The 20,666-nt window shown below is 34.8% G+C and overlaps 3 protein-coding genes across 7 annotated transcripts; 1 reads left to right on the top strand and 2 right to left on the bottom strand.

The window, feature by feature from the left end:
* Positions 1 to 442: 442 nt before the first annotated feature.
* LOC125822869 (CBS domain-containing protein CBSX1, chloroplastic-like) lies at positions 443 to 6,448 on the top strand. 2 transcript variants are annotated; one of them, XM_049502334.1, is made up of 8 exons: positions 443 to 777; positions 2,043 to 2,130; positions 2,208 to 2,272; positions 3,495 to 3,543; positions 4,888 to 4,940; positions 5,774 to 5,889; positions 6,003 to 6,060; positions 6,142 to 6,448. In XM_049502334.1, exons 1-8 carry the CDS (start codon positions 583 to 585, stop codon positions 6,214 to 6,216), a joined length of 699 nt encoding a protein of 232 aa, XP_049358291.1. In that variant the 5' UTR covers positions 443 to 582; the 3' UTR covers positions 6,217 to 6,448. The 2 variants fall into 2 exon arrangements, with proteins under 2 accessions (XP_049358291.1, XP_049358290.1); XM_049502333.1 differs by having other exon boundaries at positions 443 to 783.
* Positions 6,449 to 9,203: 2,755 nt separating this feature from the next.
* On the bottom strand, positions 9,204 to 10,445 carry LOC125822876 (ethylene-responsive transcription factor RAP2-10-like). Its single transcript, XM_049502344.1, has 2 exons — positions 10,382 to 10,445; positions 9,204 to 10,008 (listed from the first exon to the last, which is right to left on the bottom strand). Exon 2 carries the CDS (start codon positions 10,000 to 10,002, stop codon positions 9,502 to 9,504), a length of 501 nt encoding a protein of 166 aa, XP_049358301.1. The 5' UTR covers positions 10,003 to 10,008; positions 10,382 to 10,445; the 3' UTR covers positions 9,204 to 9,501.
* Positions 10,446 to 14,391: 3,946 nt separating this feature from the next.
* On the bottom strand, positions 14,392 to 20,021 carry LOC125822866 (uncharacterized). 4 transcript variants are annotated; one of them, XM_049502325.1, is made up of 10 exons: positions 19,569 to 20,021; positions 18,069 to 18,131; positions 17,248 to 17,332; positions 17,090 to 17,158; positions 16,769 to 16,841; positions 16,499 to 16,547; positions 15,880 to 15,962; positions 15,728 to 15,797; positions 14,550 to 14,632; positions 14,392 to 14,446 (listed from the first exon to the last, which is right to left on the bottom strand). In XM_049502325.1, the coding sequence occupies exons 1-10, from the start codon at positions 19,890 to 19,892 to the stop codon at positions 14,401 to 14,403; spliced, it is 945 nt and encodes a 314-aa protein (XP_049358282.1). In that variant the 5' UTR covers positions 19,893 to 20,021; the 3' UTR covers positions 14,392 to 14,400. The 4 variants fall into 4 exon arrangements, with proteins under 4 accessions (XP_049358282.1, XP_049358281.1, XP_049358283.1 ...); XM_049502324.1 differs by having other exon boundaries at positions 16,769 to 16,844; positions 19,569 to 20,009; XM_049502326.1 differs by lacking the exon at positions 18,069 to 18,131 and having other exon boundaries at positions 16,769 to 16,844; positions 19,569 to 19,927.
* Positions 20,022 to 20,666: the final 645 nt, after the last annotated feature.

The following is a 20,666-nucleotide window of genomic DNA, read 5'->3' as shown; positions in this document are numbered from 1 at the left end:
TAAAAAATGTGAAATATGTTTTCTGAATACTATGACCAAACACATGGTGAAATTTCACCCGAATAATATTTGGAAATCTATGATCGAACGCTAGCTAAAACAAGTCCAAATATGACAAAACAAGGCTGGTAGATGGTGATGAAAACATAAATGTCTAACCAGAAAGAGAATAAAAAGTTAATTACTAAATACAGGATAATCTGCTAAATAGGCAAATTAGGAACAATTTAAGTAGTCAATCAGCAACTTAAAATGAACTAAGGGCCAATTTTGTTAGTGTGTATTAATCTGAGGTCTGAATTAACAAGTTGAAAATATCCAATTTCAACAATATGTGCCCTATGTAATTTAACAAACTTGTGAGAGTATAATGAAAATATCATTCTCCGAGAGAACCAATTTCGAAAAGTTCAATTTTATATGCCTCGAGAAGCCCAAAAAATAACTAACTGACGAGGCCATCCCCTTCTGCCTAGTGGAGAACTGGCATCGCAATTTCCGTCGAAGCCATTACTGCTATAATAATATCTTCACTTCCACTATTCTCTCTGTTCGTTATTATCTTCTTCTTCTCTCCCGTCGATGGCATCTATATCACCGTCTGGAATCTGTCTCCACCGCACATCCGCCGCATTCCACCGTCAGCTGCCTTGCTTGCTCTTATCTCTATCCGGCCACAAACTTGCTGCTTCCACTAAATTTTACCTTCCTCTACGTCTTTCGTACTCTCGAGACACCTTTCGCCTTGCTTCAGCCAACACTTTGACGGCCAATTCTGTACCGGTTTGCTTCCTTATCCACTTTTACTCACTTGATTGAGCTCTTAGCTTAACTTCCTTTAGTTTAATCAACTCTATTCTCTGTTTGTGCTTATATTTTAGTAATAATTTGGTATATATTCACCAGCACATACAAATTGTTGTAGGATATTGAATTTCCGGAAGGATAAAGTGTACACATAAGTTGTAAAATCTTTTTGGTTCTGCTAACACGCAAATCTGCTATAAATGATGCACTGTGAGGAGAGGAAGAGTATTCGGTTTCAGTCGAGTTATCTAAAAAGGATTAAGTACTCTGAGATTTGTGAGTTGTAAAGTGACCTGTTGCGATATTTTCAATAGTTACCAATTGATCTCTTCAGCTTACTACTTAGCACAACAGTGGAAGTTTGTTGGATTACATTGAAAACTCATCTGTTGGGAGTAGGGACTATCTCATGCTTTCCTTTTGTATATTGACAAATTTTGTTAGCTCTAAAACTAAATTCATACTGAAATGATAAAGAACTTATTGAATTATGTGCTAGTTAAGATTTTATATACACATATATTAAGATAGTGATGTGTCAATAAATACTGACAAGTGAACCTGAATTCTGTTGATCATTAGTATTACGGAGTAATAAACTTCGGCTACATATTTACCTTCGGCATAGGTGGAACAGAATTCTTATTCTCATATATCAAGTCTTCCATAATTTTTAACAGTCACTCATGCTTTTTGAAAAAATAAAGTGACAGAAAAGGCAAGTAAATTGTATTGTAGTACTTCTTTTGTTTAAAATTACAACGACCCTTCTTTTCCCAGTTGATTGCATCTCACTAAATGCACAACTTTTTTGCTACACAACTGGATGTGGATGTTTCATAGATAAATGAATACATGTAACTTTGTTGCTGTTGCGTTCACTGATAGGTATTTAGAAAATAAAATTAGATAATTAGGAACTACACAGAAGACGTTAGAAATCACAGTTCTATTTCAATATGACTACATATTACATTTTAAATGTCTTTTGGAGAGATTTCCTGTTACTCGACACTTGGAGAAGACCTGGATTAAAATTTTGGGACAAAGGGACTACTATATAGTTATGCTCCTAATGTGAATATCTAGCTCACAAGTTGTTGTTTGATTTGATCTGTCTCTTTTCAAATCCCTTTGTTCACAATTGGGAACTGTAAATGCATTTTTTCACCTGCATTAAGAAGTTCCTTTTCCAAAAATGTCCACCAAATCATAAGCTTTTCTTCTTGTGGCAGCCCAGAAATGGTGTGTATACGGTAGGTGATTTCATGACCAGGAAAGAGGAGTTACATGTGGTAAAGCCCACAACATCCGTAGATGAAGGTAATTTTGTACTTAAGTTTCATCGTTAATTTATCTACATGAAGTTAATTTCTGATTAATGATTGTATCTGCAACAGCATTGGAAGCTCTAGTGGAACACAGGATCACTGGTTTCCCTGTGATTGATGATAACTGGAAACTAGTAAGTTCTGATTTGCAATGTTACCAGCTAAAGTCATTGTAGTTCCCGCTTTATTGATTATAAGTACCCTTTTATCATATGACTCAGTTTCCTGCTTATGTAGTTCTTCCGAGCATCTGTTAAACTGCATACCTAAAGCTAATTTATCATTAAAGTTGAATTAGTATCGTCATAGCTGAGCATTAGGAATCCGTAACATCTTTGGTGTCTACCTTGTGCAAACTGCAGTTTGTTTAACTCAGAAGATAAATTCGGCACATCAAGCCATATAGATTACTATTAGACTGTATATAACATTTGTTTATTAGACAGGTAAGCTGGTTATTTACAGTGATGGGGGCACTTCAAATGCCGAAAACAGATCATCCTATAACTGCTTTGGAACTTTTAGAGTAGTAGTTGGCAAGCATGCGATTGGACATAACCATTAGGATAGATTTTAATTTGCATCATATTCTAATCAATAAGCTCTTACTTCATGTGCTTTAGTTTTCACACTTTGGGTACGTGCTGTTCTTGATATGTTAGACAAAAATACTTTAAGCCATAATTTGTAGATCTGTTATAGCTGCCCTCCAATTAATTAGCGTACCCAAGGCTTTACTTAGGAGATGTTCTAATCTTCTGATTTTGTTTGCAATCTCATGTTCTTTATCTGGTTTATATTTATGAAAAATCATGCTTCAAACCTCTTTTTCTTATAACACTAAGCAATGACAAAGAAGGTAAGTAAAGACTAATGCTAATATATCTTTTTGGCAACAGAATTGTTTAATTCTTTTGTTTCCCCTTATCACTTCTACTCATTCGATGGCAGATAAATAGGAATCTGTTTTTTCAACATTGGTAAAGTGAATAATAGTAATATCTTCCGGCAAAAGGTGTTTGTAGAACTTTTTTTTTGACAGCTTATTACTTGATATATTTTGATGGCACACCAATAGGAGTTTCTTCTCTAGCTTATAAGCTACCGTCCACTTTTGGTAATTTGAATATTTCATGGGGTGGTCTTTTTATTTGGTACCTAACATGTGGAAAAATTTTAATATGGGTATTGTTTTTGAAATATTACGATATAATTGAAAAATGCAATATTGTAATGCGAAAGGTATGACCATCTCTATAGATTAGATTCCAGATATTCAGTTCAGAGATGTTCTAAGAGTAATATTTTTTTTGTCTCATTAAAACAATCAAAACTCAGAACCTATTTTTTGTTCAGGTTGGTCTTGTTTCTGACTATGATCTATTAGCACTCGACTCTGTATCAGGTAAATTTTCTTCATGGTGATGCTACAATTACTTAATGTGTAGACACAATAAATTCTATTGGTCTTTGGCCAATATCCTTTTTCTGGTCTGTTTTCGTTCGAACCTTGAACATGTTTGGCATGTAACTGCTTTGTTTACTTTGGACTGCCAAATGGAGAAATGGGATACAATCCACTACATTCGCCTATAGGCTGTAGAAGATGTTCAGATTTTAAGGTTTGGGGATCCAAAATCTTCAAAAAAAATTTGCCTTCATAGTCCAGGAAAGCTTATGTTTGAGATGAGTAAAGTGCATCTCTCTTTCTCCTTTTTTTCCTTGGTGAACATGTAACAATAACATGTCTCTCTAGTTAGATCGACCTATCTTTGTGAAATTTGTTATACCTTGACTATGTTATTAATTTGTGACTTTGAATTTAGAATGTCCATCAAAGAGGAACAAATTCCAAATCATTTTTGCAGTTGCTTTTTAGATTTGACTCGCTTGGTAATTAACAGAAAGAATGTTTAAAATGCTGTTATCATTTTAGCCTTTCTTTCTGGTTATGAGTTTAAAATAAGTTATGGTTTTCCTAATTCCTTATTGTGCCTTGGACCTTTTCATCTATAGCCAAAGTTGTTATTGTGCCTTTCTTTCCATATGTTCAGCAGCTATGTTATGGCTATAAAGTGCAAAATAAATTAAGATTTCCCTAATCCCTTACTGTGCTTCTCTGTTTGGGACCTTTTCAAAACTATAACCGAAGTACTATTTGCTCTGTCATGGAAATAATTCATGTCAGTACTACACCCACATGGAATCGTAATCTCAGGCAATGCTCGAAGGAAAGAAGGATTACTTTTAGTCTTTTGTAAATTTACTTCCTCGGATTTTGGTCATGTGAAAGTGGAATTGCCTGAAAAAATTCATTCTTGCAGCCTAGATTTTATTTATTTATATATGGGGAACTAGTTTATTTATGCAAGAGGTAAGTAATTGATATCCACGGTCATCAACGACTTGATGCCATGGCTGTAGAGCATAAAGGAATAGTAACAGTTACAAAATACAGTCACCTAAATTATTGAGTCCGGTTGGATTGCTCAAAGATTGAATTTCTTATCCCATTAATTGAGTAATGATCTAAATTAGAATTATCGGATCAGAGATGCAAATTGAGCTGCTAACAAGCTGGTGTTCTTGAATCTTGATAGATTTGAGTGGAACTTTTTTTTTCTTTCCTTTTCATTTTGTTTTGTGGCGAGTTTGATAGTCCTCCACTGTCTCCGTATTCCCCTTTCTATGTCATTTAAACTAATTTAGTAAAATCCTGAAGTGTCACTTGTTCAAATACTTCTTTTAGGTACAGGAACAGCTGATGCAGGCATATTTCCTGAAGTAGACAGCAACTGGAAAGTAAGAAAATTTTAATGCCTTTGCTGTACTCTTTATTTTATATTTTTGTAGAAATTGTTTACACTGCCATCCATACATATTTTCCTTTTCAACATGAAATCCAAAATTTTACAAAATTCTGATTATTTTTCTGAAGTACAAAAATATCTTGATTTCTGCATAGAAGACTACTGAATTGATTTCTGTGGTGAAAGGTTGATACTCACATGAGAACTGTTGATGCCCCTTGTTCCCCTTCCCCCCAAAAAAAAGAAATCAGTTAATTGTATTGGGGATTTCGCCGTAGCACAGACTTTAGTGACTGACCTGGTGAAGACTTATTGCAAAAGCTACTTAAAGCCAGATCTTCAGTTAATCGACTCAGGGAAAGGGGATTCTAAGAGAGTTCTTGATCATCAACTTCAGAAGTTGGTCATTTCACTAAAAACTTTGCCTCACAGGAGTGCCTTACTTCTTCAAGTATTCCTATTCCAACCTCGAGAATACTTGAGGACTTCAAATTCATCCTTGCACACTGATCTTCCATATGGATGCTCCTGGTTACTAAGCTATTACATTATGTCAACTTTACCCTATTTAGGTGTTTGTGACCTGGACCAATACAGGTCCTTCCGAAAGACAGACAACCTTCACATCCATACATTGGCAATTTTTAGGCCTTATGGCATCCTTGGAATGATATTAATAAATGGGGTGGTTGGCTGGGAACGCTTGTCATCTTTTTGATGTGAGGAAGAACAGTGAAAATTCACTTGATTATGTATCATTTTAACAGTATCACATCGCACCTCAAAGCTAATCAAGATGTGGCACATTCTGAATAATAATTGCAGACATTCAATGAGGTTCAAAAGTTGCTTGGCAAGACCAAAGGGAAAGTGGTTGGTGATCTGATGACACCTGCTCCTTTAGTAGTTCGTGAATCTACCAATCTTGAGGATGCAGCAAGGTGCTGTCATTTTTTAATTGTTATTTTACTTGAACCCAAGTAATGCTTTTCTTGCTTTTTATTGAATGAGTCCGCCAAGACTTGCTCATGCACCTTCTTTCTTTCACTGTCAGACTTTTACTCAAAACAAAATATCGTCGGCTTCCTGTGGTAGATGGTAAGGGTAAGCTGGTAAGTTTATAAAGTTTTCTTTGTGTACAGCTTCTTTGCTACCCTATGGTTTTCTAATCGATCGGCCATTGTTTAATGAAGGTGGGAATAATAACAAGAGGGAACGTTGTAAGGGCCGCCCTTCAAATAAAGCGGGCAACAGAAATGGAAGATTGACATGTACCAATACAAGTTAACCGTAAAAAACAAGTAACACAGTTTGCCCCTTCTTCCACAGGATCTGGTGGTCAAGGCAGTCAGCTTAATTTTTTATAAACTGCAGTTCTCGAACATACTGTGTCAGACTAGGATATATTCGTGTAAATTAGCAACCTTGTAGGAGAATAGTGAAACTTGGCCTTTTAAGACATTGCAGAGTTCATTCTAATAGATAATACTGTTCAAAGGCTACATGCAAAAAGCAAAGTGTTCGAGTCAAAACTCTTCAGAGGTTTGAAACAGAGAAAAAAAAACCCAGATATTTAGTGCAGGTGGGAAACATTTTATGTGAACCTTCAAAAACATTAAATAGTAGGCACCTATCTTGACTGGAACTTTGCTCTTTGATTGAACGGTCTTTCGGGTGGATTTTGTTATGAATTGTATTTGTCTTCATTCATTTACTGATTTTTGTGTGGAGCCCATCTCTGAATGGGCTGCATTTCTGTCTTTGGTTGTTGAACTACAAAACGACTCCCTATAAATGCTGAGGTGGTTGGGTAACCTTATGTGTGAAAAAAAAAAACATAAAAGAACAGCCCCATGGAAGATTTTCAACAGGTCGTGTTGACAGAAATGGCACAATATTAGTTTTGCTATTTGGGGCCCTAGTGGCTAGTGACTGGACTGTCTTTTGGAAACAGGGCGTTTCCACATGTTGACAGTGATAGTTTATTTTTTTAATTCAGTTTGACAGGTAGAATATGAGCTCACTAGTCTCAATGTGAAAGCATTTCTATTCACATTTCACATTTGATCAATTGCCTCTTTTTTCGAGTACTACTTTTGTAAATAGGGAGACTAATAGGAGGTAGAGAATCCAAGTCTCTCCATTTACACCGGATAAAATCCTTATCCTCAATTTATTGTCCACAGTAGCAGTCGATGATGATTTTTCTTCTAGGTTAAAGGGGTAGGCACATGGTGCTCGAAGGAGCTGTGGACACATTCCATTGATTTCTAACGCTATTTTTGCATGTAATTCGTTATATCTGGTCAATTCAGAAAAAAGACTTATTACTGTTCCTTAGTCCCTACACAATCCATGCTGATTGCAGTATTTTATTTTTAAATGTTTTTGAATATTTGACCTTATTTTACTAAAATTATTTTTAAATGTTTTTGAATATTTGACCTTATTTTACTAAAATTGTTATGGGATAGGGGATACCTTGTCAAATTTACTTAGTAATTAGATTTAGATTTGATCGAATAAACTCGAATTTGTCACTGGTAATCATACATAGACAAGTCAAGTGAACATCTAGTGCCAGGATAAAAAGATGTTACATAAATAAGTTTCCATTGCGAGTGCATATGTGACCGTTCTGAATTGACAATGGAGCTAATCTCTGTAAACAGAAGAGAGACTATGGCAGGCAAGTGGGAATGGCTGGTGGCCCGTAGTCTCGTCATCAACATTTGTGAGTTGTGAGGATTACGGTACAGGAGAATTATGGTATTGTAATAAGGTACACTCTTGTTTTAATTTGAGATATTATTATTTTTATTTAGTTGACCTATTTTTTTTTTAAAAATGGAGCATGTCATCGTATACTTCTATGCTTCTCCTTTTGTAATCGTGGTGTCCTAACCAATTTATCGACACCTCAATTGATTTCATGGGATATCTATTGCCTCCTACCAAAACAGTATTTTATAGTTAGTAACTATAATGGTTCGAGAGGAAGAAATCACCTCGTATTTTTGTCTCTGATGAGATTTGAATCTGAGACTTTACGATATTCAACTCACTTCATTGACCATTTAATCATGTCTTTGGGTGCTCATATCCTTTTCATGGTGAATTGTGTTCTATGTTAAAAAAGTTATAAGAATCATTTCTTTAGTTTTTTTTTTAAAAAAAAATAAAATTACCCAAAATTGAATGTATCTATGAATATAAGTTATGAATATAAGTTTGTTAGTTGAAAACCCCAAATCATGAACATAGGCGGAACCACATACAATGACTTCAATAAAACCTCCTTCATTGAAAAGTTCTAAATAATGAACATGAGCCGTCCCTGCTACAACAACTAGCTGCAAAATACTATCTAAATATTATTGAACAAAAATATCTAGTTAACTCGATATTTATGTGAGGTAAAAGAAAATACATATATGACAAAATAATTGAAGTAGGCATAAATTAGTCTACATTTTTGTTCAGAGTTAGCAAAACACAAAATCACACACTACCCACTTGCACCACACTCAAGCCATTGTAGGGACAGTGTTGTTCCCTCATCCTCACCCTTTAGGCGGCCCTTTCCAAGTGGCCGCGGCAGTTTCCCACTTGAATCCACTGGTCTATTCTTTGGGCCTTTTTGGTGTCGGATAAAGATAATAATTTCAAAATAAATTTGAAATTAATTTAATTATAGTTAATTTAGAATATTAGTTAATTTCAAAATAATTTCCATACTCAAATGTTAAGGTTAGTTCATAGTTGTACCATATAAAAAATAAAGATGGTTAATCCTTAAGGTACATCTCACCACTGTACCAAACGACCCTTACCGTCTCCTTGTACTAATGCAATCACAGTATCTATCTATCAGATTAGGTATCAAAATCAATCCAAAAGTTAAATTCGAGTCTAGTGATCAAATCTATCCTTGAATCGAATCGATGCTCAAAACATAAAGTTTCAATCTCTTAAGCCTAAGACATACATCCCCACTTCTGAAATTCATAAAAAAATCTTTTCCTCATCCACTGGTCATGCTATCAACCACTACAAAAAAAAAATTAGACTACAAATAGTAACAATTGAACGCCCAATTCCCTTTTCTGTCGCCGCCACACACGCTCTCCTCACTCAATCATTTTTCTCCAAATAATAAACAATTGGTTAGTCTTCAACATGACCAATATGCATAATCCATCATTCACACTAACATTTATTTCCCCCACCACTAAAAGACCCCAACCAAGCAAAGTACAAACAGAATTGCGATAGACAAAATAATAACACAAATCCCCTTTACATCTTACAACATCAAAACTGCTCAGCTGATAATTTGTTCTTAAAGATAAAGTAAAATTAAAGAAAGAGGTAATAGTTTTTTTTTTAAAAGAATATAACAATCCTAGGCTACCAAGCTAGGAGTCGTCGACACAACCTGGAGCGGCGCTTGTATTCTTACCAAAGCACTTCCTCTTACCCCAACCAACAAAAAGAGCACAGATACTACTAATACTATTATTGGTAATATCGATAGTAACTAAATAGTAGTATTACCAGTAATCCACTTCTGGATCTTCGGGTTCGGGCTTCAAGTTTAAATCGGGCTTCTCTTGAAACCAACAAGGCTTCAATTCTGAAGGGCTTGCCGTCTCACAGTGCACCTTTTCTTCTGTATGGTTATGATGGGTTGCAAGCGAGTTCTGTACAGCATCAACTTGAGCACCAACTTCTATGGCTTTTTTACGAATTGAAGCAGCAGACAAATCATTAAGCCCACCATCACCAACTAACAACTCAGGAAAATTCAATCGGGCCGAAGGCCCTCTTAGATAATACACCGCCGTATCATAAGCCCGCGCCGCCGCCACCGGCGTTGAATACGAACCCAACCAGATCCTCGAACGCTTGTTGGGTTCTCTAATTTCTGCAACCCATTTTCCCCACTTCCTCATACGAATCCCTTTGTACGGCCTTTCGTTCTTTCTCTTCCCACCACAACAAACCCCTGAACTTGCAGCAACTCCACTTTGACCCCCACCACCTATCTCCATCTTTCTCTGACTGTATAATAATTATGCGAAATTACAGGGACTAAATTACAAAATTTTTGTTTCCCTGTAATCTAGAGCTAATAAACTGGGAGGAATAACAGAGAGAGAAAGAATACCCATGAAAAGGCAAAAGCTGGTAGTGAATGAAGAAAAGGTTATTGTGGTAGCGGTTGTGGCTACTCTACGTTGATTTTCTTAAAAGCATTTTTTAAAATTATTAACTCTAATAAAAGACTCCTCAAAAAAAAATGAAAAATGAAATATGTTGAAAGCACCGACACAATCAATAATAATAATAATAATACCAGTAACCTGCTGGATAGTATAATTTTTTCAATTGGCCCTTTTGTTTATTCAACAAAAGCTTAGCTGCTCGTACCTCATAAGATATGGTGGTGGTTGGCCATCCGCCATGTTAAAAGCTCCCCAAAATCCTCACAAATTTTCACCTATAGGCTATATAGCTAGAGATGTAGGTGTAAATATCCTCTTCTTCTTTTTTATCTCTCTTGGATTTCCTCTTTGTTTTTGGAATCAAATTTGGCTGTTCTAATGATGGGAGATGGCGTATTATGTGAGCTAAGGGAAATTTAGAGGGAATTCAATAATGGAAAAGCAGTTGTCATTTGGTTCAGTGGTGACGACACAGAAATGGGATTTTCTAAACTATATATAAATAATTAAAGATGATTACAATAATTCAATGAAATTCTTTTTTTTTTAATCCCATGGAAATTTATTGTCGCTATCCTTTTAAGGACACTAGGGGCAGATTCAAGGATAAGGTGGGGATTTTCGGAAACCCAATAATATTTGCCTCAATACTATATATATATTAAAAAATTAATAAGACAAAGTTGCTTAGATAGTAAACATTGCACACTTTCAATCCTAATATTATAAATTTCCACTAGATAAACTGTTAGTATTAGAAATTGATAGTATTTTAGTTATTAATGATTATCGTAGGAATAGGAATTTATGTTTTTAGGGAATTAAAGAGCTGTGGTGGGAGAGTTAGGTCGGTGGTAGGTGGGTTGGAATAGATAATGGTGTGAGTTGGAGTTACAAAAATACCCCTGTAAAAGCAATAACGATTTTTGACGGAATGACAATGTTGCCCTTACACACATAATTTTGGCGCCTTATTGGTGTGGTCGGAGATTCCTATGCTTGAAAGCTGAATCATGGGTGTACTACCCACTCTGTCTCCCATTTGGTTCCAGGGGAAAAGTATTGCTACTTGTTGTACTTTCTCTTCTATTTTCTACTATATCTATCCATATGGTCCAAGTATATGCCCCATAATATATAACACTTGTTCTTTTTAAATTGGTTTTATAAGTTAAGATGATATAAAATGATACATTATTTCTCCACAGATTAACGGAGTATTTGGTTGGTTGTCTAAATTTTTTTTTAAATTTGGATGAAAGAGTGGTACAGTATACACTGTTCTGTCGAGCTTGAGATTTGAATTTGAAATCTTGAAGTGTATTTCGATACCCTCAGGCCACAAACACTAAGTCAGCCTCGTTTACAGAATTTGAAGTTTTTATACATACACAAAAATATAAAAATAAAACATCTTATATATATATATATATATATAGTGTAGCTTTTTGTTTGAGCGGGGTTTCAAGTGTACATCTTTGCCCCTCCTACATCTGCCCTTATTTGTGCAGGTAGATAAGTTGTTTCTGAAAAATCATCACCTTAAGAAAATATATTATGCATAAAAAAGAAATCAAGTAAAAAAGAGATTTAAATAATTGAAATATGAATTTGACAACATAAGATTGAAACTACTAATAAAGACCAAAAAAAAATACTTTTAAATTAAGCAAATTTCTATATAATAATTATCACTTCATTATTAATCACAAATATAACAATTCTTGGACCGTTATCACCCCCATAACAATCTCTTATTGTTATTAACTTAAAACATTTTTAATTTCTCTTTTTAGTATAGTAGGGGACAACTGATTTTTTAGGTCACGTACATTTTCTTTAAAAAATTATGATCTTTTTACAGTGATTAAAAAACCTTAATTCTTCGTATAGTATTATATCATTAGATATATATAGTTAAAACACACTATATTAGTGGTCACCCTACTTTAGAGCGCAGGGAAGCTATCTAGGGAGAAGAACATTTTCTCTTCTCTATTAATCTCTATTGCTCCCCCCCCCCCCCCCCCCCCGGGTCCACTATCAGACAATTTTACACGATCATAATATATTTTTAAAGTTATAAATATATATTTTATTTTATAAAATGTTTGCCTAGAGGTATGGAATTGAAAATCTGTTAATATAAAAGACTATTCATACTAATGATATATATATATATATATATATATATATATATAAAATTAAACTCAAAATAAAATATGTTTGTATACAGTAATATATATTAAAAAATTTACACCTATGGTCACAAACCAATAATGACATTAGTGATATTTGCACGTGCTAAAGTCATGAATCCAACTCTAATCTAGTGAGAACGGAACTTTGGGATATAATCCAACTTCCATTTACTCTGTATTTCTAATAACAGAGTATCCGTTTACACGTAACTCTCATCATATTTGTTACCTTTCATTAATATAAGCGGATTTTATCTTCCAAATTGTATATGTATTTTTCAGAATTGTTCTAAAAGGCTAATGATGGACTTAATTAAATACTGAAAAATATCACTAATATTTTATTACCGCCTCTGCTAGGATTTGGTGATTTATTTTATCTGTATTACACTGTTTTGTTTTGAAGTGAATGTCTCATTATCTAGCTCCAACAGGCAACAGCCCCACGTCTTCTTAGAATTGTTTTTTCCGTTCGAAAGTTTTATGCAAATACATATAATTAAATTTGAAAAATACTGTGTAATCACGAGCAAAAATAAGAGTAGTAATTAAATCAAACAAAAATTGGAGCATTTTCATAAATTGACACTCTCAGTTTATATAATATGATCAACACAACATATGATCCACCTAACTAAGGATTAATTAGGTAAAACAAAGAATGGTCAATACAAGCACGCTCACAGAATTAAAAGGTGTAGTGCTATCAAATAAAGCAACCCAAAATTGACAGCTAAAGTAAGGGGCGAATTTAGCCTTCTAGATACGGATTTAATTAAATTCAGGAATTTTATTTGAACTATTTTATTTTTTAAGAAATCTATTCAAATTATTAATTTCGAACGTGAAAGGTTCAAAAAAATTTAAATGTATAAGCTTCAAAATCTAACTCTGTGACTACTCTTTTAGTGTGGCAATTTGAAAGAAAAGTATTATGTGTGACAATTTGACTTTAATGTTTTGTCCTCCTGCCTACAAGTCAAAAGATGATAAGTATTGATACTAAAGGATTTGGACATGCATGAGCAATGATTGATGGGTTAGTTGTATTTGGTCGTGTGCCTTTGAAACTAGTCACCGCAATGAGTGCGAAAACATTTTTTTCCAACTCAAGTTAATGAGATGTTTCTTTTACTTCGATTGAGTACGAAATTTAAGTGAAAAAATAATAATTAAAAATATGTATAATTTTATTATCTTAAACATGCAATATAAAATATTTAAACTAAAGAGTTATTAAATTAAGATATAGACCATTCTTCGCTAAACAAGAAAATTATTGAAGTAATAATAGGAATATTTCATAAGAAGAGTTACAGATGGAGGCCATCATGAAATATTCCATGCATCTAATTTACTAATGCCCTAATTTTTAACAATCTAATTCACTGCTTATTCAAAATGCTCATCAAATTAATAAAATAATAATTGAAGGCTATTTGTGTTCATAACCGCCGCTTTAACATTTAATATTTTGACCTACTACTAGCCAAACCACGTGGGCAGTAGGACTGACATGACAATTTAGAAAAAAAACTACTATAAATATTTGTGAGGAGCATTTGGAGTAATATTTTGACTCCTGTGATGTAAACTAATAAGACAGAGAATAAACTGTACTGGGGACTTTGATTTAATAATTTTTTTTCTATTACTAGAAGATATCACATTTTGGAAAAGAATTAACTTCTTGAGACAACTCAAACTATATAGTATAAATATAGTTAGGTGCAAATGACAAATGCTCCCTAGTTGATGAGACAATAGAGAAAGGGGACAGACCGCAGCAAAGGGAAAAGAATAAGTAACTTTCACATATTGAAGAAGAAACTTTGACAAAAGAAAAATGTGTATTTCGCAGTATCGACCTCCAAACGAATGAAAATAAATAAATAAAGAAAACATTACATGTGAACAAGAACGTAATAATTTAACCCATTCTCAGTACACAACCAAGCAAATGATACATAGTTATTTGTTAATGTCGTTGCTCGACTGGGTCTTTGTTGTAGTCCCAAAGCATTTACCTTGATTTCTTACTTCGCAATCCCATCCGTGATTTTGCATATCTAAATATGTCGTCAAGGAAAATTATAATGCAAAAGCAGAAAAAAATCAAAGAGAATAAAGGGTTGGGGTTCAGAGAAACCAAAAGAATTGATGAAAGGATACTCCAGTCGCATGCCCTCTCCAGACGAAGAGTGTAGAATGGTCCCTTGAAGATGACTCAATGCCTCGGTTGAGCTGGCAGTGTCCTGGAAATATGGCTTGTACATATTAATTTCAAATTCGACCTCTATTTATTCGAGTATTTGAACTTGATATGCAGCTGATTATTTAGACCTTGATGTAGCAGACCAAAAGAAGACAAACACAATAAAGATAATAGTTACTGCTTCCAATAGTTGTACCCATTGGCACCTTCCCCACCAACCCCTTCTATTGGGCACGGTAAGGGTTGTATAGGGAGTTAGAAGCACTAAATTTCTTCGCAAGGGAAAGACAACTTTATCAAGATAGCAGATAGGTGAAATCTAGGGTAGGACGTTCTTGCAATCAAACAATTACTTAAATGAAAATGCAACAGTTGTCCTGTGCTTAATGTTTTCTTGAAGAATGTAACTAGGAGATGCATATGAACCTCCAAATTAAGATTGCTGAGACTGCAGGACAGAACATGTACTAAGGTGCCGTTTGGTGTGAAGGATTACACAAAATAGTCATGGGATTAAATTGTAGTGTCATTTAATTTGTTGTTTGGTTGGCATGTCCGGGATAACTTATCCCGGGATTAATAATTAGTACCAGGATAAGTTATCCCTCCCCTTGGGTGGTATAGTAATCCCGGGATAACTTATCCCGGGATAAAATAAGTAAATGACAAAAAATATCCTTTAAAACCTTTTTTATACATCACTTTTCACATTCATGAAGGGTATTTTTATAAACAAATAAATTGTTCTTTAAATTTATGCAAAGCCTATTATTTTGAATACAACACACCAAACACTCAATAAAAAATATTCTCAACATAACTTATCCCATCATAACTAATCCCGTCATAACTTGAATTCAAACCAAACGACTCCTAAATCCTTGTTAACTGGCAAAGGATTTAGCTCAATGAAAAAGGGGGTACTGAATCAAAAGAGAAGAAAGAAAAAGGGGGTAATGAATCAGAAGAATAGAAAGAAAATGGTGTTGGTTTAGGGATGAAGATGCACTTAAAAAAATAAAAGACATCTTATCATTATCAACAAAAAAAAAAGATAAAAAGATAAAGGACGTGCAGAAGACGTGTGCGAATGAGTTGAGCAACTGCCACTTCAGAAGAGGAGAGTTAACTTTACCTGAAAGTCGACAAATGCAACAGGAGCTCCATACGTACTCTGCATCTTCAACTTTAAAAACCCCCGAAATCTGAAAATGTCAAGAAAGCACATAACCATCCAGTATACCAAGTGCTTTAGTCGTTAGAACTAAAAAGCAATCTAATCAAAACCTTGAAAATACTTGAATCAGTTCTTGCTCAGTACAACTTTGGCCCAGATTAGCAATGAAGAGTGTTGGACATGGCTCAGCTGCCTGTTAAATTTAAGGTCATGAGTGATCATTACATTACCAAAGAAGAAACTTCGGAATCGAAGACTGGGAGACAATTTAAAATGCTGAATTTTTAGAAGAAGATGCAATGTTTGCACTTCTACCAGAAAAAAATTTGGAAAGCTGTAGAAAGTGCTTCGATCTTAATGTTATGAATCATAACTATGATGCACTTCATGACATCAACAATCATTTAAAAGCACGAGCAAAACCTACATATCAAAGGCCCATACAGATTAACTAATCGTACAACACCTCCAGTTTACACTTGTTGATTAGTTTATCAATCATAGGATTCAACTAGGACTTCAAATACAAGCTTGTCACCTGATATGTAACTAACCAGAGCCATAAAAAATTAGATTTCAAAGAAAAATGCCTTAAAAGTCGGCAAAGATATTTTCCAAATACATGCTGAAATTATAGATCGAACTAACAGAACAACCAACCAAATTATCAGCGATTTAGACTGGCACATTCAGAAGAACAAGCGATGGACCATGTATCAGACACCTTACCGTTTTAGAGGCAGCTTGATTCCCAACTCTACCATCAAACTTTCCCTGACTGAATCACCAAACAAAAAGAAAATTACAATTTGGAATAGAGATCATACACAAGATCCATACAATACTAAGATTCAATACCCTAACTTCACGGAACAGGGAATACAGAAACTATTTCTATTTGGCTCTCGACCTTCCAGCTAGAAGTACAAGTACTTGGAGCATTCTTAGTCAGAAGGAATCAATTGAGTAACAAAAGTGTGCTTAAGTAGTGCAGATGACCTTTGTGTAGGTGGATAACCAATTGTGTTGTAAGCAGAATTACCCATTCCAGGCATGTGAATGCTGCCAAAACCTGCTAGTGCCCAAGCGTGCAAAACATGTGCAAAGTGAGCATTTAGATAAAGTGCTTTGCAGTGACTGACAAGCAGTTACATCCTTAAATAACATCAAATTAGTTAAAATGTGACCGGCAAAAAAAACATCTCTAAAGCAAATTGGTTCGTATGTAGATGACATGATGGCCTACAAACTTGCAGATTTTCATGCATGTACAAATTCAAAGGAAGAGAGTGTAAAATGCTATAGAGGCAGATATTATACCAGTACCACTGTCTCTAGAAATAGCAGCAGAACCTTTAATCCTCTTCTCTGATACTGGCCTTCCATCATCTGTGGTTTAAATCAAACAAATTTGTGACGGCCTGAGTAGAATTAATTCCAATAATTTAACCAACAAATGAAATTCACTCGCAACAGACCTGGCCGTAACCTCTTAGACTTTGAATTTGATTTAGCAAGCTCAATGTACAATTTGGAATCTTTCTCAAAGTCAAAAACCATTCCCTGGACACATTTGGAAGCAAAGCAATTAGACTCCTTCCTAACATCATAATCTATTTGTTAATTAACAAATTCATGACCAAATACTGTGAATGAAGGAAGAAATCTGTGCCTATATATGTCCAACGCAAAAAACTGACACAAAAAAGGGATTAGAACTATGCACTAACCCTCATTCTTTTCAGCTTTCTTCATGTTTCAGGCAGGTCAACTTACACATCTAACAGAAGAGAACTAGCTCTCTAAAACATAGAGTAATACTTGTCAAGTGCAAAATAAGATGACATTAGATGCCATCCCTCTCAGGCTAAACTTCATTCAATTTTGAGATCAGGGCAAAGATTCCATCTTCAACATTCTTCAAGCCATTCTCCTTTCAAGTTTGGATAGTCCACAGCCACTACATTATTACTAAGCATCCACTATAAGAAGCAAAAGACAACTATAGTCATCTTTCTTCTCTTAAGCGTGTGTTCATCTTTTGTATAAGGTAATGTGCAATCCTCATTAGAATGCTCACCCTTCTTTAGTATGATGTCCAAACATAATGTCTAGTACTCCAAATTGTGTAAGGTTTACTCACATTAGGTAAACTGAAATTTAAAAGGATCTTTGTACTTTTTTTCTAAAAGACAAAAAGTAAACTAGTGGCCCTATATGGTTACACAATTATCCAAACCATGGACATTGGACTAGGAAGGAAGCAATCATTTATTCAAATATCAGAAAAGGGCCTTACATTCAGTTCATACATTGCCATAAGTGCTGAATGCTGATCTGCAAAGACGGCAAAAGCAAATGGCTGACAGAAACCAAACAATGCATCAGACAACAGTTGTGTCAGACTTATATATGAGAAGAGCAAAGACGATAGTGTGAAACAACTGAAAGAAGTTAACTGTAGATCCAATAACATTTTATAACCAGAAAATGTGGTTACGAGAAACCCTTTTGCTGCAGTGTCCAACAAAGATTAAAGCTTGCAAAGCCATAGCCAATAATACTAGCAATAGCACTTATAATCGTAAGGTAAACAGATAATGTATTAGTTGAAGGAATTTTATCCTATGAGAAAACTAGCATCTTTGCTGGTCGGGTTCACAGAAGCACCTATCTAGTTTTACCTCCACCTATGCAAACTGAATGCCATACCCGATATTCTTCAATATCTCTACAAGTAGTCTAAATTTGGAACTTTAGCTGTACTTTCGAGAATTCTAGGTTTCTATGGGCTATGTGAATACACCTAGATTTTGCAATCACTAAAGCACTGTTGTGAAAGGTGATCGCCTCGTCGCCAATGGCAAGAGGCGAGGTGAGGCGACCCTTCATCGCCTATTAGCTTTTGGTTAAAAAAAGGTGACCAATTTAGGGTTTTAAAAGTTAAAGGTAATTTTAGGATTTTCTTTCCAAATTTGCATGGTTGCACTCTTAGACTGCGACTCCAACCAGTTGACTCAACTAGACTTATGCGGAGACCAACCAAACTTTTCCGGCGACTCCAAAGTCTAACCAATACGTATTTCTTCTTTCCTTCTTATGATTTCTTCTTTAGATTTCATTTTCCTCCTTCTTCAGACTTACTTCTACCTCTGTTTTCTTTCTCACTGTTTTGACTTTTGTTCTGTTTTTTTCTAATTCACTTTCTAGACTTTTGTATGTACTATCTATTTTCAGTTTTTGAATTGAAATATTTGCTAATATGTTATTACTATTGAGATTTTGATTATTGATATATGCAATTAAATATTTTAATTGTATGGTATTAATTGGCGCCGCACTTTAAAAAGGCGAGCGTCTCACCCGCTTGCCTCGCCAAGGCGAGGCAGACCCTTGTGGCGAGGAGACTCTTGTCGCCTTTCGACGTCCAAAACACTGCACTGAAGGCTCATCTATGTTTCCTAAAACTATGTGAATCGAACTCCAAAAGCAGAATTTCCACCAGGAAATACAACCCTGAAGCTCTTCCATGGATATTTTTTTCTCTCTTTTTCTCATAGACAACTGAATTGTGCTTGGAGTTAACCAATACTATATAATCATACACTGCAAAAGTGATGGGTTATATAGGATAAATCTTATGCATCCCTTCCGCTCTATTCACACTAAATACCTAACTATCTGGGATTGTTTATAAAGTATAAATCCTCTATATCCAATTCGCTCTAATTGAGCCCAGTTAAATGTGTATGACACTTAAAAAGCATTCGCATTAGTTTGCGCCAATAAATGTAAATACCTGAGAATTACTAGAAGTTTGGCTACGGAGATGAGAAGATTCATAGCCTGCGAATTCTCGAAAGAGGTTGTAAATTTCTCGAGGCTTGACATCTTCAGGGAGCCCAGCAATGAAGAGAGTTCGAACATCGCCGTGCGAATCCTGAGGATAAAGAAGGGGGGCGGATGGATGGTGGGGGTGATGGTATTGCGGAATAGGAAGTGGTTGGACCACCACCGGCGGCAGCGCGTGAAGTGTGGTGCCAGGCGGCGGCGGCGGAGGGACTGGTGGTGGTGGCGGAGTTTGATAATAGGGGTATTGATAGTACTGGGCAATTTCGTCCATTGGAGAACACTACGGAGACTAATCACTGCGTCGGATTTTGCCCTATTTGGTGCTCCGTGTTGCAAGTCCGGCGATAACTTTTCTACTTTGATCCTTCAATTTTATAGCTATTTGTTCTTTTAATATTAGCCATTTTTCATCCTAAAATAACTTGTGTTCTCTTGTTTTATATGTTTGTTCTTTAAAAATTGTTTCGAAAATGTTCTCTAATTAAGATGTCATTCAATTCTTAAAACTAATTAGAGAAAAAAAACTTATAAATAATGTAGACCGTAGCGATTATGAATGCTAATATTTTTTAAAGATGCATGCAAACGGAAAAGACAGAGAGAATGTACGGTGACACACGTATAATTTTTTATCGTGTTATCTTTAAAAATGAAAAACAAAATATATATAGTACTATACCTTTTTAAAAATAAATATTTATAACTTTTTTTTATTGAGCTTTTTCCTTTTTAAATGAATCCAAATAACCTAGTTTTGAAGTTTCACACAACTTTTGTTTAAGGAGTGTCACCTTGCGGTATAGATCCCTTTTATTTGTTTTTCCTTTTTAATCGTATATATATTTAGCAAATTTTTTTGAGGAAGTAATGTCACGTGATACCCCATAAGCTTTCTTAAATCCGCCCCTGGATACGAACAAAATAACTATGAAGAAGGATATTACGAACTAAACAAGATAAAATAAGACATTTTAAATAGAACATTTTGATATTCATCATTTATGTTAAGTGACATAAACCATCTTCAATGGGATGGTGATGATAA

This window comes from Solanum verrucosum, unplaced genomic scaffold (assembly GCF_900185275.1).
Source record: "Solanum verrucosum unplaced genomic scaffold, falcon-dt-bn FXZP01000103.1, whole genome shotgun sequence".
NCBI lineage: Eukaryota > Viridiplantae > Streptophyta > Magnoliopsida > Solanales > Solanaceae > Solanum > Solanum verrucosum.
Note: the sequence above shows the minus strand (reverse complement) of the source record. Positions and strands in the feature narration are given on the sequence as shown.

Excerpts from the sequence above, each read along its gene's own strand:
- LOC125822869 (XM_049502333.1), top strand. The coding sequence starts at position 583 with ATGGCATCTATATCACCGTCTGGAATCTGTCTCCACCGCACATCCGCC. Across the intron at positions 2,273-3,494 it reads TTGATGATAACTGGAAACTA|GTTGGTCTTGTTTCTGACTA; the intron begins GTAAGTTCTGAT and ends TTTTTTGTTCAG. Across the intron at positions 3,544-4,887 it reads AGCACTCGACTCTGTATCAG|GTACAGGAACAGCTGATGCA; the intron begins GTAAATTTTCTT and ends TACTTCTTTTAG.
- LOC125822876 (XM_049502344.1), bottom strand. The coding sequence starts at position 10,002 with ATGGAGATAGGTGGTGGGGGTCAAAGTGGAGTTGCTGCAAGTTCAGGG.
- LOC125822866 (XM_049502324.1), bottom strand. The coding sequence starts at position 19,892 with ATGGACGAAATTGCCCAGTACTATCAATACCCCTATTATCAAACTCCG. Across the intron at positions 17,159-17,247 it reads GTCTAAGAGGTTACGGCCAG|ATGATGGAAGGCCAGTATCA; the intron begins GTCTGTTGCGAG and ends TTTAAACCACAG. Across the intron at positions 14,447-14,549 it reads GGAGAGGGCATGCGACTGGA|ATATGCAAAATCACGGATGG; the intron begins GTATCCTTTCAT and ends CGACATATTTAG.